At 39.1% G+C, this 17622-nt stretch overlaps 1 protein-coding gene across 2 annotated transcripts in view; it reads right to left on the bottom strand.

Annotated features, from left to right (window-relative positions):
• The window catches only part of ZFAND3 (zinc finger AN1-type containing 3), a 138584-nt gene extending 121238 nt beyond the window's left edge, over nt 1-17346 (bottom strand). The window contains exon 1 of one of the 2 annotated variants that reach the window (XM_061991262.1): nt 16930-17346. In XM_061991262.1, coding sequence (XP_061847246.1) covers nt 16930-17000 — 71 coding nt within the window. In that variant the 5' untranslated portion in view covers nt 17001-17346. The remainder of the gene's footprint in view (nt 1-16929) is intronic. The other variant, XM_061991263.1, reaches the window with a different exon arrangement.
• Nucleotides 17347-17622: the final 276 nt, after the last annotated feature.

The following is a 17622-nucleotide window of genomic DNA, read 5'->3' as shown; positions in this document are numbered from 1 at the left end:
AAAGCTTTCAAGTGTCTCTATAAGGGTTAGAACAACAGGAAAAAAGCCAGAGACACTTTCTTTTAGCAGTCCCTTTTCAAAAACTTAAGAGCTCAGGTTTTCTAAACCAGCTGAAGCTTCAGACTTCAGAATTAAGTTGAGAATTACAATTATCAGAATTGGAAAATACTGATAAAGCTTTTTATTTTCTACGCATCATACAAGAAATTATCAAATTTTCTTTCACTATATCCTAAAGTTTAAAAACCAAACAAACCACAATTTCTTTGCTAAAATCAACTATACAGATTAAATATTTGAGTTACTACGAAAGTATTAAGGCCTATGGCTTCAATATACCACAGTGCATACACAATATGCATTTACATCTACCAATACTTATGTAACATAAGGATACCGATAATGTCAACATATGGCTTGTGAAACATGCTGTCTGGAAACCCTAAACCGACTAGAAATTGTACAAGAGACATAACACACTGCACGAGTCAAGCTCATGCAGTCAGGTCTTGGTTTTAGTAACACACGAGTACAAAATAATACAAGGACATATTGCTTAATAGTAATTTTCTCTTAACTTTCTAAACATACTTAAAAAACAAATAGTTCTTTAGACCCTCACATTTGAAATGAAATCCTTTAACATGATAAACTTCCATGTTACAGTACACATTCTGTGAAAAAAACAAAACAATCCCACAAATGCTACCAGCTCACTAGCATCATACTATTTTTGTTATTAAAATGAAATTGTCATACTAGTTGCAAATTAGCAACCAACACTTTTATAAAGCTTCAATGTAAAAATACAACTGTAGCTTGCATTTAACTAATTCATGTGTCAAGAGATTACCTATCAGCTAGTGCAGGACAACCATTATTGCATCTCCAATGTCAGATGAACAAAACTTACTAATTTTTCTATTTTTTCCTACTGTGCAAGAGAATTGTAGCTACACTACAGTAGGTTTCATGTTTCTTTTATAATACCTATACTAAAACTAGTCACACAATACTGGCAGAGGTCCAGAAGCATCCTCCATAATATTGACAGAACGGCCCAATGGGAAAAAAGAAGTTTTTGAATGAACTGCCTCTTCTTTTTCAGCTCTCAGTGAGACAGACTGTCATATGTGTCTTTCCTTGTACTGCTTTTTGTTCCTTAAAGGTGAACATCTTGAGTCATTACTTTTAGTTGGAACAAAAAGTATTACTATAATAAATAAATAAATAGTCTATGAATTGGATTGACCGAATGAATACTTTGGTTTTCATTCTCAAGTGAAGTTTCCCTGATGTACAAAGCAATGACCTTTATGTATCAGGCCCAAATGTTTTTAAGAATTTCATCTTACCATTATACAGACAAAGGTCAGCTATTTCCTGGTCTAAGTTATATGACACTTCTCTTTTACCCAATTACTTTGGGAAGGACTTCCATTTTAGGATCCACAATTCTAGTGTAGAATAGTCTGATTTATTATCAGTTGACAATTAAATATTTCTAGAAGACTTTTTTTTTTTAAAAAAAAAAAGAATTTCCTTATAAACGTATAACCTTAGCAGTGCGGCAGTACAAGAAAGTGTTATACAATAATTTGCCAAAACATAAACAAAACCTGCCAATCTCATCTCCTCTCAGCATCTAACTAATGAGAAATGCCACTAAGTAAACACTATGCATGCTAAATCACAGGGGGGTTAGTGAAGTGTTTAGCTTAATAATCAATCGTGCTATCAACAGCAATAATTCTTGTTTGGAAACAACTTTGACATAACCAATCTGTTGAGTTAATCAGTGACCTCCAAATCTAAGCTCCCAAATTACACTATCTTGACCTATATCAGGCCACTTTTGCATTTTTAACATGCGGATTCTGTTAATTCATACAATTAATTCAAGACAAGCTCTAGCTTGGTCTTATGAACTACATGAAGGCCATTAGCAGCCTGCTTTAAGTAAATAATCAGGATCTCTCAAACATCTTAAACATTACCCTCCAATATGCTACCTATTCCCCCAACAACTACAATAAAATTGTAGAAAGTATTCCCATTTCCCACTCTCTAATGTGTAACTTGCTTTGTCATAATACAATGGCACATATGCAATAACTTTTTTTCTAAAGAGTTTTAAGAAGTATGTGGAGAAGTTTATAGTGTCCATGTCATGTTTTAGGCCCACTAGGGAACAAAAGACCATGAATAGCCTCAAGTACCAAAGACCTGAGGATTGCTAAAGGGCAGGGAGAGCTTAAATGCAGCTTAAGGTCCAGGGCAAAACAGACCAGGCTACTCGGCTTGGGGAAGAAAACAGAAAATAATTTAATGCAATACCAACTAAAGCATAACCATAAAACTCCAAAACATAACAAACATAACACAACACAGAGTGGTACAATGATGAAGAGTTCAACCAGCCCTTTAAGACCACTTTCTCCCCACTCCTCCCCTCCTCCTGGGCTCAGAGTCCTGATCCCAGTGTTTTTACCTCCTCCACCCCATGAACAGCCAAGTGGTAAGGGAGTAGGGGTTTCAGTCAGTCTATTCCTGATAGATTCTGCCATTTGTCCCTCCTCAGGGCAGGTGGGCTCCTCACCAGTCCTCCCTGCAAGTCCATGGGGTACCTCACACGCACAGCAGCCCTGCACGGGCTGCTCCGACATGAATTTATCCCAAAGGCTGCAGCTCCTCTCTGCCTCTCGTGTGGGGCTGCTCTGCAGCGCACAGGCTCTCCAGCACAGCCTGTGCCATGGCCGCCTCCTCACACAGTCTCTTGCCCATCCGGGCACACTCACGTGGAGCTGCTGGTGGCTCTCAGTCCTGCCATGGCCCTGCATGGGTTGCAGGGGTAAAGCCTGTGTTCTCACCACGGCTTGCAGAGGGGTCTCTGGTCCTGTACTCCTCCTTCCTTCTGCCTTCTCTGACTGTAGGGTCTGCGTGGTCGCCTCCACCTTGTGTCACTCTTACACCTCCTCCCAGCACTTCAAATTCTCATCCCTAAATAGTGATGGCAAAGGCACCAGATTGGCCCAGCCAGGCTGGAGGTGGGTCTGAACCCAGGAGCTGGGGGAAGAATCCAAAAACTCGTTACCGGGTCTTCACTGCAACCCACTCCCCCTTTTACCAAGCAAAAGCTGCTCCTTGCTAAACTATGACAGTCTACATAATTAACAAGATAGATCAAACTTTGTGCCTAGCCACTTGACATTTTCCTTATAAATTTATAACTAGAACCTTTATGCAAGTACAGCAGATCTAAAATTTAATGGCTGCAGGACAGAGAACAAGGTCATCCAAAATTGTTAAGGTTTAGTCTCTGACAAAAATATCTAGTTTTAATTTTCTACTTTTACTTCTCTGATTAGAAGAAAAGGTAACAACGACACTAAAGGAATAATCAAAACATGAACCTGTTTTATCCTACCCCCTTTCCCCCTCCTTCAAATTGTTGCCACTCTCTAATTTCCAAGCACAGATGTTTCTGATAGCCTCTCTCATGTTCCTGTGTGACCTGATCAAGGGGAACCTGCTTTGGGAAGGGAGTTGGACTGGATGATCTATAGAGGTCTCCTTCCAACCAGGTCTCCTTCCAATCCCTACCATTCTATGATTTTATGCTGCGTGTACCTTAAGAGCTCGCTGTCAGGAGCTATTATTCCATTGCTATTCAAGTGAATGATCCCTGTATAAGATTCCAACAACTGCAAAGCACAGTGTGGACCAGTCATACAGGTATATAACTTTTCTCCACTAAGTTAGCACTGGTCATCTAGCTAACCACAAGAAATAAGCTGCTGCATGTTCTCTTCAGTGGATGACAGGGCAAAGAATAGCACTTTCCAGAAAGGGAGTCAGATGTAAAGTTGGGATGAGACCCTCCTACTTAATGCATTGGGCCTTTCTCCCATTTCACACAGCACACTTCCCAAGTCTCAGGCAATTGGATTTCAATTACCAAGGTAGAAAGCATTCAGCATGCACATTTTGCTTTCAGGTTCATGGGTTTTAAACATCTAGTGAAAAAACAGTATTTTATCCACATCCTTCACACCATGACAGAAGGAAACTTTTACACAGACTGGTATTTTGGCTTTTCTATCTTCGCTGATCCCAATTAATGCAAACGCAAACTGTAATCTTCACAGTTGTCATTTTCACCAGGTAGATATTACTATTTTCTAAGCATTTATAAAGCAGATAGCCTAGATTTATTTACATAAAAATAAAGAGTATCACAGCACTGGCAGAAACCACTATGTTATTCTCATCACTTTCTTATTTCAAAACAACACAGAGAAAGTGTGGGAACAAGCCTCAATTTCGTATTTTCCTCTGCTAATCAAGACTAAAGGGATAAAACACACTCAATATACTTATTTCATCTAATTCAGACAGTGGAAAATCACAGCCAAGTTAAATATTTCATTCCGGTGCATGCAGAGCAAACAGCAAAGGCTCTTTCGTTAGATCAGCTTTTTATGCGTTTCTAAAGGTAATCGTAGGCAAAGGCACAGTAACCAAGCACAGAGTGATCATTAAGAGTGGGTAATAAAAATGAGCCCTGTAACATTACCTCATCCTGAACTGTGATCCAAACTATGTGTAACCTTCTCAGTACACCAGCAGAACAAGCAAGTTTTAACTAGCTAACCCCTGTGACATGTTGCAGTTGCAAACTGCAACTCTATTGCTTCATTAATTATATCAAATTAATGTTGAATGCTAAAGAGAAGCAGGAGTTAAATTTTTTTTTTTTTTAAAAGCAAGCAACAAGCAGTATCAGCCCATAACTTTTCAGTCATTGCTTGTCTCCAAGAAAAAGAGAAGAAAGAAAAATTGGTGTTTCCATGATCTGCATGACTTTTAGCTTTTAATTGTCCATATCTAAAACTTCTCTACCTTCAGTCTTCACTCATGGAAAAGCACAATAGTCTGGGAAATCAGGTGGCAGGTAACAGAATTAAAAAAAACATGTCTCCAAATACACAATTAATGAATAGCATGTAAATCATGAACTTCATGTACGTTGTTTTCTTGCCCCCCTACTTCCCAATACTTTTACTTAACACCATATCCCCTGCAAACTGTAGTCTAGAAGGTGAAAAATTTGGATTTTTAGCTTTCTAAGCATAATTTTTCTCAATGTATGTAGATGTTTTTGTGGGAAGGTGAAATGCAATCCATACCTTTTGAAGATGTTTATACTTGACTAATTCAACTATAATCAAAATGATTTAAACACATTTGTAGCTAGGTACAAATTGAACTAGCAGCTTATATTTTTTGCGGTAAGGATAATACCACACTCAGCATTTCTCTGTATGCTACATGATTTTAGAAGCAGTGGTTTCCAAACAGTATCTCCAACTAAACAGCTGAAACTAAACATACAGAAACATTAACACAGGCCATGTGTCCAGCTAGTTGGGAGAAAATACTTGTCTTTCATGTCCTACTAGTAGCTTTGTCACAGGTATTTGGTTGTTCTACTAAAAATGTAACATCTACCTTCAGAATTTGTCCTGAATAGATGATGAGGGATAAGAAAGCTAAGTAGAAGAAAGGAAAGCACTGTTGATTAAACAGCTAATAATAATTCCCAAAATGAGGATCATGTATACCATCTTCCTTAATCTCTAATTGACTTCACGGACATTTAAAGAATACAAGTCTTTGCAGTTCCCCTTTGTGTCACAATCTAACTACATAATGTTAAAAAGAGTATAAATCCATTTGGACCATAAATTGACTAAATTATTTACAGGTTGAGTCACCTTAAATAGTCCTCAAAAATAATTTTTAAAATATCATATTGAATTTTACTTTTATGATACTATACCAGGAAAAATACCATTAGAATACTTAGTCAAAGTCATGTTCAAACAGAAAAAATTCCTTTTACAGCTGTTTTCACCCTGAAAACTGGTAAACACATATGAGCATTCTTCTGTACTATGGAAAGTCATTAGCTACACAGTCCATCTAGATGAGTCTTGCAGTTTTTACAATCCTGTATGAAAAGCTGCAAAGAAATTAAAGTGTTGTCTATATATTTATATAAAACATAAATACTGCCACAATTTCAACATTTCCAACCACAACCCGAAGACTAATCAAAAGTATTTCTATATTCAAGTTTGCAACAAACACATTGCTAACAGAAGTCAGAAACCTACTACTAAATCAGCAAACTGAAATGAGAAAAGAAAGAATGCTAATAAAAAAGCAGCTAAATCACTTTCTCCATGGCATCTAGGAGTGTGCTGGGAACCTGAACTAAAGAAAAACACAAAAAAAACCCACTCTAGAAAACAGAACAAAAAACCAAACCCAAGAACTGTAGCAACCACTGAAAGCTGTAAGCTTAAGTTTATCAGAGCCCTGCTCTCATTCCATTTGGTTTGGGTTTCCAGTTACAGCGCTTTCAAAAGCAATCAGTAATTTCAGTTATATGAATTTCAGATGCACTTCAGAAGATGTGTCTGTTGAGGCAACTGAATTCTAACCTGTAATGCTGAAGTTATCGTTATGCCAGTAAGTGATGGAAGTTCCAGTATTACATCAAAGTAAGTTAAATCACATCAGTTCAGTTTACTATATTATGATATAGATCACTGTGTATTTCTTCTAGCTTTGAATCTCTCTTTAGAAGCAACTTGAGCAGGACAGTAAGTGTTAATTATTCACCAGAAAGATTTCTGGTCTTTCCTGAATTAGTCACACAAGAACATTAACAGTCAAAGGAGAGACTGCATCATAGATTAATGGATAATAATGGGGTCCTATCTTCATCAAGAGAGTGCTGCAAAACCACCTGAGACTTGCAGACATGTCATGAAGGCGGTTCTTGCTCTTCTAATTACATAGCAACTATTCTGAATAAAAGAGACTTCCTCCACCCACCACAAACACTTCCTTCTACATGAACATCCCTAGAAACAACATTCAACAATCAGTCAATATTGTCCTTGAACAGTTCTGATTTAAACAATCACCTCTCTCTAAAAGAACAGAGCTGAAGAAGCTATAAATAGTCTTTGCTACCAAGTCTCCCACTTGAGGCTCCTAAAGCACTCCAGATTTAAATGAAGAGCAATGTAAGATTCACCAATGAAGGAAACCATGCAAGGGGAAAAGCGACTGTCACACAATGCATCATCAGCACAAATAATAATAAATCCCTTCCAAACTTAAAAGTCAAGAAGGGGATTTTTATTTAAAAACCAAATATTTTACTACTCCTCTACTCTCTAAACTCTTGAAATAAATGTAAGATGTATTTAAAAAAAAAAAAAAAAAAAATCAGCATTAGACCACAATGTCAATATATTTCAAATTACAGTACCCAAGAGAAAGTTAAAACAGAAATATACTTAGTGTCCAAAATAAAACTAATGCTAACAAACTACAGACAAAGTAAGAGAAAAATATGCAGTGACATTCAACACTATTTTTAGTGACATTCTAACATCTAATTCTTCAAAAGAAATATACTCAAAAATAGGCATGCTAGAAATATCACAAATGCCCCATGTATTTCACAAGAGCAGGAGCTGCAGTTAGTCCACCTTCCTAAATAAAATGAGAAGTCACTTTGTCCCATCTTAATTATAATTTCCAAGGCAGGTTTAATTTCAATTACTTTGCCCATAAAGTACTAATCACAAAGCCCCACTGCCAAAATATATATATACATATATGAAGTGTTGAAATGCTATTGTTTTGCTAATGTATTGCTTTCTTTTGAAAACTCAAAAATGAGTCAACATCTGTTACTCAGTATACACAGATTAAACCTAAAAGCCCTTTATTAATTACAGTACAGTTAACAATTCATCCACAAGTCTATGCAAACATGAAAAAAATATCAGCTGCTTCAAAGAACTATTTTCAGTCTTCTAAAATTCTGAACTTTTTTTTAATTAAATCATGCGCTTCCCATATTTTTTTCCTGTTAAAAAAATGAATATTTAGATTAAAATGTTTCCAACTTAAAATCAGAGGGAACCTCTATTATGGAAACATACGTTAAAAATCCTTTCACTTCTTCAAAGAAGTAGAGAGTCAAAAGTTAAGCCTAAAACTACAAATTATTATACTTAAATTTGATTAGTATGTTAACTCAGAGAAACTCTTGAATGCTACCTCCATGAATAAGGAAGCATTTGTTAACATACTGAACAATTTTAGAAACCATTATTGTTCCATCAGTTCACTGAAGCAGATTACTTAAAAAAAGGTTAACACTAAGACATTAAGCAATGAACAAGCATTACTGCATCTGACATTAATGTCTCTTCTTGCAAACTGGTGTCAGCAATATCTGACCTAATATTCACCTTTCTACAGTTAAAAAAAGCATTTCATCAAGTAATACTGGATAGTTGTTAGAGGACAGTTTCAAAGATGGTTAATCGATTTATCAAAATGCTAGACTCCTTAATATTTGCATTACCTTGAACCAAAATAGCATCTAATCAAGAGTTGGGACAATATAATTTCCAATACTGAGGGACTCTTGCTAAATGACAGCATTTTGCCTACTTTATATAAGCAGATTCCTCTGAGACATCTCTAACAACATATAATTAGAGATCAAAACGTTGCTGTTATGGTGACAGGGCTGATCTCAGTAACAGTCATATTGTGAAGGCTGGTTGTGTTTTAGCACTTAAGTCAATGAGGATATGACTTTGGATTCTGCTTTTCTAAGTGCACAATTAGAAGGTTATCATGGAGCCAATCTGCTTTAAAAAAAACAACAAAAAACCAAACACCGCTTCCAATCTAGTATTGTGCTCCTTCCCTGCTTTCCTTAGTGTCTTAGGAAATAAGTTGTACTTCTGCATTCAAATAAACAGTTAAATATACAGATCACAAAAACAGGCTGCTTATTAAAATTTAAAAAAAAAAAAAGTTTTTATCTCCATTTAAAATTTTTCAGTACTTCTAGTTAGTCCCTTAATTTAAACCAAATAAACACTGGAAACGCAACACTAACCACAGTACATTTTTATTAAAGGACATCATGACCATGAAACTAATTTTAAAAATAAATTCCCGTAAACCGCTAATAAAAATACTACAACACTTAGAAATTGAATTTATCTTCCACCCATTGAACTACACTGTTCAAGTTCAGAGCATGCATATGGTGGTCAGATTAAACAGCAGGAATACCTACAATTCTTTCTTTAAAAGGAAGAATCCAGAGGGCAGATGAAATGTAACAATCCATCAAGAATTTCCTAATACAACTTCTTTGCACAGCCAAATACTGCACTTACCACAGTGCTACTACTCAGATGCTACTAATAGAGAAATTGAACACATAACTGAAAATTTCTTGTGCTGCCACTCAAGGAGTCCTGGACAAGCTGGAAGGTTGGGTGGGGAGAAATCTAATGAATTTCAGCAAGGGCAAGTGTAGAGTTGTGGCATCTCCTTCTCTGGAGACATTCAAAACCCACCTGGATGAGTTCCTGTGTGACCTACTCTAGGCAGTCCTGCTCTGGCAGGGTATTTGGACTGGATGATCTTTTGAGATCCCTTCCAACCCTTAAGATTCTGTGATCTCATGCTGGTGAGCCCTGCCTATACTGAATGGACAGGGAGGATTTTTGCCATGTAAACAAAAGAGGAGAGAAGAAAATGGAGAACAGATCAATGCAATTTACTTGCCTAAACTAAATATGAAGTTTATCTCTGAGACCCAAATAACGGTTTCAACGTAAGACCAAATATTAACAACATTCACAAGACATTTGTAAGACACAAAGTTAGTCATTCAAGTTTGCGTATTTAAGGAGATACAGAAGCGCAGTGACATTTTAAATTTCAAATCATATAAGCAATATTTTGCTGAAAAAATACATCCCATTCATCCTTCCTGCCACGTGCCTCTAAAGAAGCCTGTGTTAATTTATACGCACAAACCTGTAATTTAAAATAGTTTTAAAAAAACAGCAATAACTGGCATAGCATGTTAGTGAAAATATTAAAATTAAAACCAAACATATCCAATTAACAGACCATGAAGTTAATGCTTTGCATCACTGATTTCGACACCTTAAAGGTGCCATACAAAAGTTGATTGTTTTACTCACTAGCATTAAGAAAGATATTCTGCAGCACTAACTGTGGAATAGTCATTAGTACTGCCCAAACCACAATATCTTCAACTGATCACAGTTTACAGAAGACATGAAGGCAACACTGACTGACAGGAAGATAGAAAGAAACCTGGAAGGTGACCTACACACAGTAACTTCTATCTCCTCCAAGCATCAAAAAGCTGCACACAATCTACTTCTTTCTTGTTCATTGTACTTGTAGGAGTAGCAGCAACAGCTATGACACTTAATTTCCTTCTGACTGATGAGGAAGTTACAGTTAGATTAAAAACTGATGGATATGTCTGTCTATAATTAGCACAGCATCCACTTACAATTAGAAAATATTTCTAAAACACTTTATGTAAATAAATTCATGGTTTAAGAAAGTGGTGGTTTTCTCAAATTCTGGTTTCTCTGAAGAAGCGAACAGACATTTTTAATCAAGCAGTCCTATTTTTGGATCTTTTTAAACAAAACACCCTCATACACCAGCTATTTGAATTTATTCACTCCTTAGAATTATCACATAGCAAGAATCAAGGAAATAAAACAAATTACCTTTTTTAATAAAAAGAATGGTTAAATTATAGAACTACTTGCTACAGGATGTTGTGAGGGTCAAGGGTATGTATGGATTCACCAAGTCATTTCACAAATCCATTAAAAAATGGGTAAAAATTACTAAGCCATAAATTTATAAAACATAGGACAACTTTATGTCAGACTGCCAGAAGCAAAGGAAGTATACCAAGATAAGAATCACTGCATGCTTGTTCTGTCCTTATGCTTATTCCCTCGGCATTGCTTATCACTCAAATCAGAAACAGGGTTGGATGCATCTTTGATCTGATCCAAAACAGCTGTTTTTCATTAAATAACAAAATCTCCTTTCTGTTTTGTCTATTCCATTAAGTATTGCAAAAAAAAAAAAAAGCACTGTTTCCACATTCCTAGAAGAGAGCTTATTACAGTTAAAGTATTAAATCCAGTTCATCCGCTTTTACTTTGAGCGCCAATAATTCCCATTCCTAAAAGTAAGCTTCTGCAGCAAACAGAAAAAAACCTGTTCCAAAATGTGTTGCATCTTGCAGCCACAGTTGCAAGGTAATTGCTCACTGTACAAAAATAATGGGGGAAAAAAGAAATCTATCTTTTGACTTTAGTTGAGACGCTCTTCTAGTTGTATTATCACTGAGGGAAATCACAAGAACCTCACAATTTATCATTCTTTATTCGGCATGCTCTTATTCAAGCAGGGAAGATGACAAAGTTCAGATCCCCACCAGCAGCAGCACTCTGTCCTCAGACACAGCTTCTCTATGTCTCATAACTCTGGAGTTTTTTCTAAAATTAAGATCAAAGCAAAGAATTTCAGTGTCTCTTCAATGCCTGTTATTATCCTCTGCAGCATTTTCTAGGAAAACTTGTAAATAAATCAATTCCTCATCAGACTCTCTGTTTCTGGCAGTTAAATAACTGTCACTTCTATTTGTACAACACATCAGTAGATGTGTTACAGCAGTTAATGATGGTTTCAGCTACAAACTGTGTCAAGTTCTTTTACCCAAGTATTTGACAGAGTATTAAACAAGTTCGTACACAGAAAAAAAATTACAATATTCAAGTCTTTTTAGACTTAACCTAAGACCAAAACAGAGTACCAGGACCACAGCAGGGAAGTTAATTACTTGGTTCCAACCCATTACAGTCTCCTGTGATAGATGGCCTGTAAATGTTTGTAATAAATAAAAACAAACAAGCCTTTTACGTTAGTCACAAAAAATTGTTTAGATCGTGTACAAGGTAGTAAGAATTAGCCTTCCTAAGTGTCATTAACTTATTGATTTACATCCATTCTTCCACTTCAGAGGGAAAAATTGACATTTCTGATAAACAATCACAGAGAAAGCCTGCTCCTCAAGACAGCATTACACACAGACAGTTATGCCAAAGCACCTTACTCAAGCCTCACTACTTACTCACTCGAAGACCCCAGTTAATACTGAAGTCTGATAAGCCAATATCTACTTGGTAGCACACAGGTCTTCTTGTATAAACTGGCAAATTCATTGCGTACTCCAGCATCTGATCCAAAGCTCCAGTAAGTGAAAGTCTAGGTAAGGAACTACATGATACAAGCCCATTGAAAACTAACTCAGAGGAAAGGGTAGATTATTTCAACAGTTTACTTAAGCCTCATTTATGGTTTCAACATTTATGGTTTCAACAGTGGTTAAAGCAAAATTAGGTTTATAAAGCATTATGCATTCATGATGACCTACACAGCCTGTAAGACTGGAAAGCTACATATCGAAAGGACAGTCACTGAAAGTTTGTACAGAATGAACAGCTGTAATGCCAAAAAAAAAAAAAAAGACTAGCCAGAGAAGAGACTTCTTAATGCCATAAATATATAGTCATTGTTTGTTTTGAAGCTAAATGCAAGTTTTGGCAATATACAGTCACAAACTAATAATGCTTATGTTAGATAATTCACCATTTGATCAAATGTTCAATTTTAGTAAACAAAATTGAGAAAAGAGCCAGACTGGCATGGCAGGGACCTGATGATACATAAGTGACTGGAAAATCCAGGCTTGGAAATAAACTCTGGATTAGGCCAGCATAGAATGCTTGGGGCCCAATGTCTCATCACACAATATGATGCACACAGCGTCAGAGAAAGACAGAACAAATGGTTAACATCCCGCAAAACCCCTGCTGGCATGTTCTCAAACAATATTGCCATCAGTTTTGGCTGACTACAGTACCTTATAGTTCCCAGAAATAAGATGAGATGAAACTAATCATAGTGTGTTTTCAATCAACTTCCTGCTGGCTGCCACCATTTCAAGAATGGAATACATTTGTCTTACATCCATTAACATATTTCCCTTTTTTCCAGTTCTAAGGCACTGAATGCAATGGTATGCTATCAGTCTGGATCATATGAAAAATAAGTAGCAGTCACTATGGTACAAATTCAGTTGTTAAATTATTATCCCCTCTATGCATATAACCATTTAATAGTAAAAGCCCCAATCCTTTGATGAGCTATATACAAGTGAAACCTGTATGGAGTCCTTTAAAAAACAACTGGAATTGCCAACATGTGGTTCATTAAAGGATCACATCTTTAATAAGCAAAATGGCTTAAATGGAATATATACATATAGTAATATTTTCATGTATTTATCAGTTTAGAGTTGAAGATTTTATATGTGCTGTAAGATGAAACAGGTTTCTGAAATCCACTAGTTTTTAAAAAAAAAAACACACACAGAAAAAAAAAAAATCAAACAACATCACACAGTTAATCAGGAAAAGAAGACATATTTTTTCAGGATCATAAGAATGAGAAGTTAAACATGTCACAAACTCTAGATGAAGTAACCTAAAATAACTTGCGTATCACACCTTTACAATCATTGTACACAAAGACCGTTCCAATAAAAAGTGAGAGAGTTGTAAATGACTGAAGTTTAAGATAGAAAAATGGGAAGAAAAGGGAGTAAAATACTTCCAAACACAAAGTTGTGTGAAATTTTCATAAATAACAAAAATACAGATGAGGCTTCCCAATTGAGATTATCTATGTAACTGAAGGGATCTTGTAACATATAAAGATCATCTCAGTGTTGCATTTGAACTTTACTTGGCAGAAATGGCAGACTGGGCATTCTAAAAAGGGTAAGTCTGAAGAGGATTTAAGGACAGATAATCTTCAACAAAAGGTAAACCATTGACCCTAAGCAGATGTTTCAGAAGTTCTGAACAGTCTCACTGAAGTCTCTTCTTTCAGCTGCTCATTCTTCAGTTTCTTAGATCTTGAAACATCAAGAGTTTAGTAGTTTTCCAGTCACCAGAGATTCTTGAAACCTACACGATCTGAATTTCTAATATCAAATCAAGCATTTTAAAAGAAGAGGCCTTCCAATGCAATTCTCCTGTAATCTTTTGCCTGCCTCCACTGTTAATGTGCATCTTAGGAGCTACTTCTATCACTATTCATCATTAGGCAAGTTTTAGCCCAGAAGCCCATAGCTTACTTCAACTTTAACACTTCTTTCACTATTTTCTTTAACGTTTCCTATCTTTGTGGAATATTGCAGAAAGGTGCACCTTACTGCAAACAATTCTGGCTAAGCACTACATAAAATCAATTTTTTAAAAGACCAAAAATCACCATATTTTACGCTTGGCTAAACCTAGACCTTATTGTTTGACTCACTGACACTGAGTTGTTCTGCTACCTACATGGTTTGGGCTCACTCAAGAACACTCGTGAAAGGATTCTCAACCATCAGGCCAACAGGGACTGGGAAGCATAAAGTAACACTATCTCTCTACATTATTTACAAATTTCCTGGAAACTACTACATTAAATCACAAATTCCAGAACTTTTTGTAGTCTTAAATGCCCCGCAGATAAAGAGGAAATGTGGTCCTGTTTTTTCCAAACTCTGACCTGAAAGACACCTAAAAGTGGCACTAAAGTCGGAGATAAGATTCTGTCTTAGGATATGTTGCTGCTGATAACCCTAGTTGACATCTAAAGCAGCAGAATTCCAACTTCAGATGCATATAAGCCTTTTTGCTATCATGATTTACTTTCTTCAGAAAGCTGATGTGAAACTCTGACACCTTAAGCACTCCTGCTAATGCAATCTCACTAGGAAGGAATGTCTATGCAGACTTATCAGCTGATCTTTTCAAGCTGTAGAGCAAGGCCTAGGTCAATACTGACAAGACATTTAAGCTTCTTCAGGACTGAGAAGTACAACAAACCATCAAACTCTGGAAGCTGACAGCATAGTTTTGGGGTTTGTTTGGTTTTTCTAAGTGGAAAAAACAGATACACAGTTTGCCACCGGGTATTGAAACGTATCTGGCAGAATCTAAAAGAAACTGAAAAAGATTAATTCATTCATTGTACTGGTGGAAAAAGTAAGCTTTTTTTCCCCCACAGAGCTGTCTTTCAAAAACATCTTACAAGAACTACTACTGCAGGGATGACGTGAGGAAAAAAAAAAAGGAAAAAGAAAAAAACACTATTTAGATAGTTGCTTGTGCAAGGGAAACACATTTAAAAAGGCAAAAGAAAGTAGCACCTTTAAATGCAATGGGATTTCTTGAGAGCCTCCTGTCACCGTTAAGCAGCCCCTTTAACACGAAGCACCAGATTTTCTTCTCATTATTGCAACATGATGAACTAGCCAAGAAGTTCAGCCCAAAGAAAAAGTTCACTTTCGACTTTCTGCAACTCTCCCTTCACATCAGTATCATGTTACATAAGTCAGTACACTACATTAGCAACAGCAGCATCTTGCTTTCCACTACATTACAGAAAACATCAGGTCCAAACATGGGAGCCTAACAAAACAAAAATAAGCAAAATAATTTACTGTATATTTATAGTCTGTCTAGCAAGATTAGTCCAGCAGTGCTGTGGCATTTGTTGCAGTTCAGGCTTCTGGCATAATTCAGAACTGGGATTTCATTTAAAATCCTGCCACTCCAATAAACCTACCAAATGTAGAGTGACATCACTAAATCACTCTTATTGCATCTCTGTTCTCTCAGCCTCCACTTCCCCCGAGTGCCTTAAATAGTATGACATAAATCCCAAGAAGGCACAATCACAGACAAGTGTAAATCTCAGGTGGGCCCTCAAAAGTCTATTTAGCCACATATTCTCTGAACTTCCCATAAATAACGGCATTAGGAACTAATGCTTCTCTGATATACATTTAAGACATTTTATGATCATGTGTATTTGACAGAATATCACCTGCCATGACAGATCTGATTTTAAAAAAAAAAAAAAAATCAATAATGGAAACATCTTTAACAGACATGACCCTAGAAGTGACAGGAGTTTAGCAAGATACCGACTTACTCTTTATTCACCTTTGGCATACAGGCATGACCCTATTTCCTTCTTTCTAAAAGAGGAACAGCCTACAGCTAAGAAGGACCTTATCTATTATGAACCTCTCCGTCTTCATAAAGTGGAGAAAGAAGCCTATTTTTGTCCTTAGCTCTTTTTCTTCCATAGTTATGCTGCCCAGCGCTGACCTGCATGAATAGAAGCGACAGAGAAGCTCGTTCTTGGGCACAGGGCAGTGATATGTCAGGCATCCCGCTCCAGGACACCCAGCCGGGTAACCAGAGGCCCTCATTTCTCATCTGAGCCTACGAAGAGCCAAAGGCAGGTCTGGGAGCGCAGCCCACAGCCCCAAAGGTGGGGCAGCCGCTCAAGAAAACCTGCGTGTCTGGGGATCCGTGCAGGCCTACCTCACCGAGTTGCCGGCAAGGCCACCGCCGACCTGCCCAAGCGGCGGGGGAAGCGGCTCGCATCCAGGCCAGGCCTTCACTCTCTCCCAGGGGCACTGCAGCCGCCTCCCCCCACCCCGCCCCAGGTCACCCGCTGCCTCTAAGCCCGGAGCCGCCGCCACCCCCGCCCGGGCCCCCTGGGATGCGGCACACCCGGCCACACGCCGAGAGGCAGGAGGACACCCCTCTGGCCCTGAGGCCGGGCCCTTAAGGCCCTCCCGGCAGGGGCCAACGACCGGGGCGAGCTGACGGTTCGGCCCCTGGGATAGGCCTGAAGCCAGGGCTATGACCTGGCCCGGCGCGTCGGCCAGCTAGCCTGCCCGCCAGGCCAGGCCCGGGCTGGGCTCTGCCCCCGCTCGCCGCGCGGCCCCCCGCCGCGTCGCCCTTTTCCTCGCCGCCCGACCCCCTCCCCGTGTCCGGCCGGGCCGAGCCGGCTCTAGCCCAGCCCCCTCGTCGCTCTGGGGCCCTCGCTTACCCCCAGAAGCCGCAGGGGCAGCGCGGTGGCAGGCTGGGCGCCTTGCTACGCTCGCTGCCGGCGTCTCCCATGGCGGGGCCGGGGCGCGGGGCGGCGGCGGGCGGGGGGGGCGCGGGGCTCCCAACCGCGATTCCAGACCGGTCAGCTGGAGCCGGGCGCGACCACTGGGGAGGCGCTGGAGGGGAGAGCGCGCTTATGGGGGGGGGGGTGGGGGGGGGCGGCCGCGCCCTGCCGGCCGGGCCCGCGGGGGAGCAGGGACACGGCGCGGAGCACTCTGCGATAGCCCCCTCCCTGCCGCCCGTTTCTGTGACGACCCCGCTGTGGCAGCGGGGCGCGCCCGCCCTCCCCTGCCGCTCGGTCTCTGACTCAACAATACGTGTGTGTCCCCTTTCGGCGCCGTGCCTCCCCCTGTCCTGAGCGGGATGGTTTCGCCAAGCCACCGGATCAGCTGGGAGTGGCATGTACCATAGCCTATCCTCGGGGGTAGCTGGATTAGATCCGGGGCGGGAACTAGGCGAGAAGCAAAGTTTAGAAGGCACTCATAGACTCAAGATGGGAGTGAACTTTTCTGTGAGGCGGCTTAGGGAGGGCTGAGGCTTGCTGAGTTGCTTGGAGCCGCGGCTTATCTTTTGCCTCCTCCCTCATGTTGGGACCAGAGTGGTGCAGCCAGAGAAGACCAGGGGGAGGGGGTGT

Source organism: Colius striatus, chromosome 2 (assembly GCF_028858725.1).
Source record: "Colius striatus isolate bColStr4 chromosome 2, bColStr4.1.hap1, whole genome shotgun sequence".
NCBI lineage: Eukaryota > Metazoa > Chordata > Aves > Coliiformes > Coliidae > Colius > Colius striatus.
The sequence above is the reverse complement of the archived record's forward strand: the minus strand, read 5'-3'. Positions and strand labels throughout refer to the sequence as shown.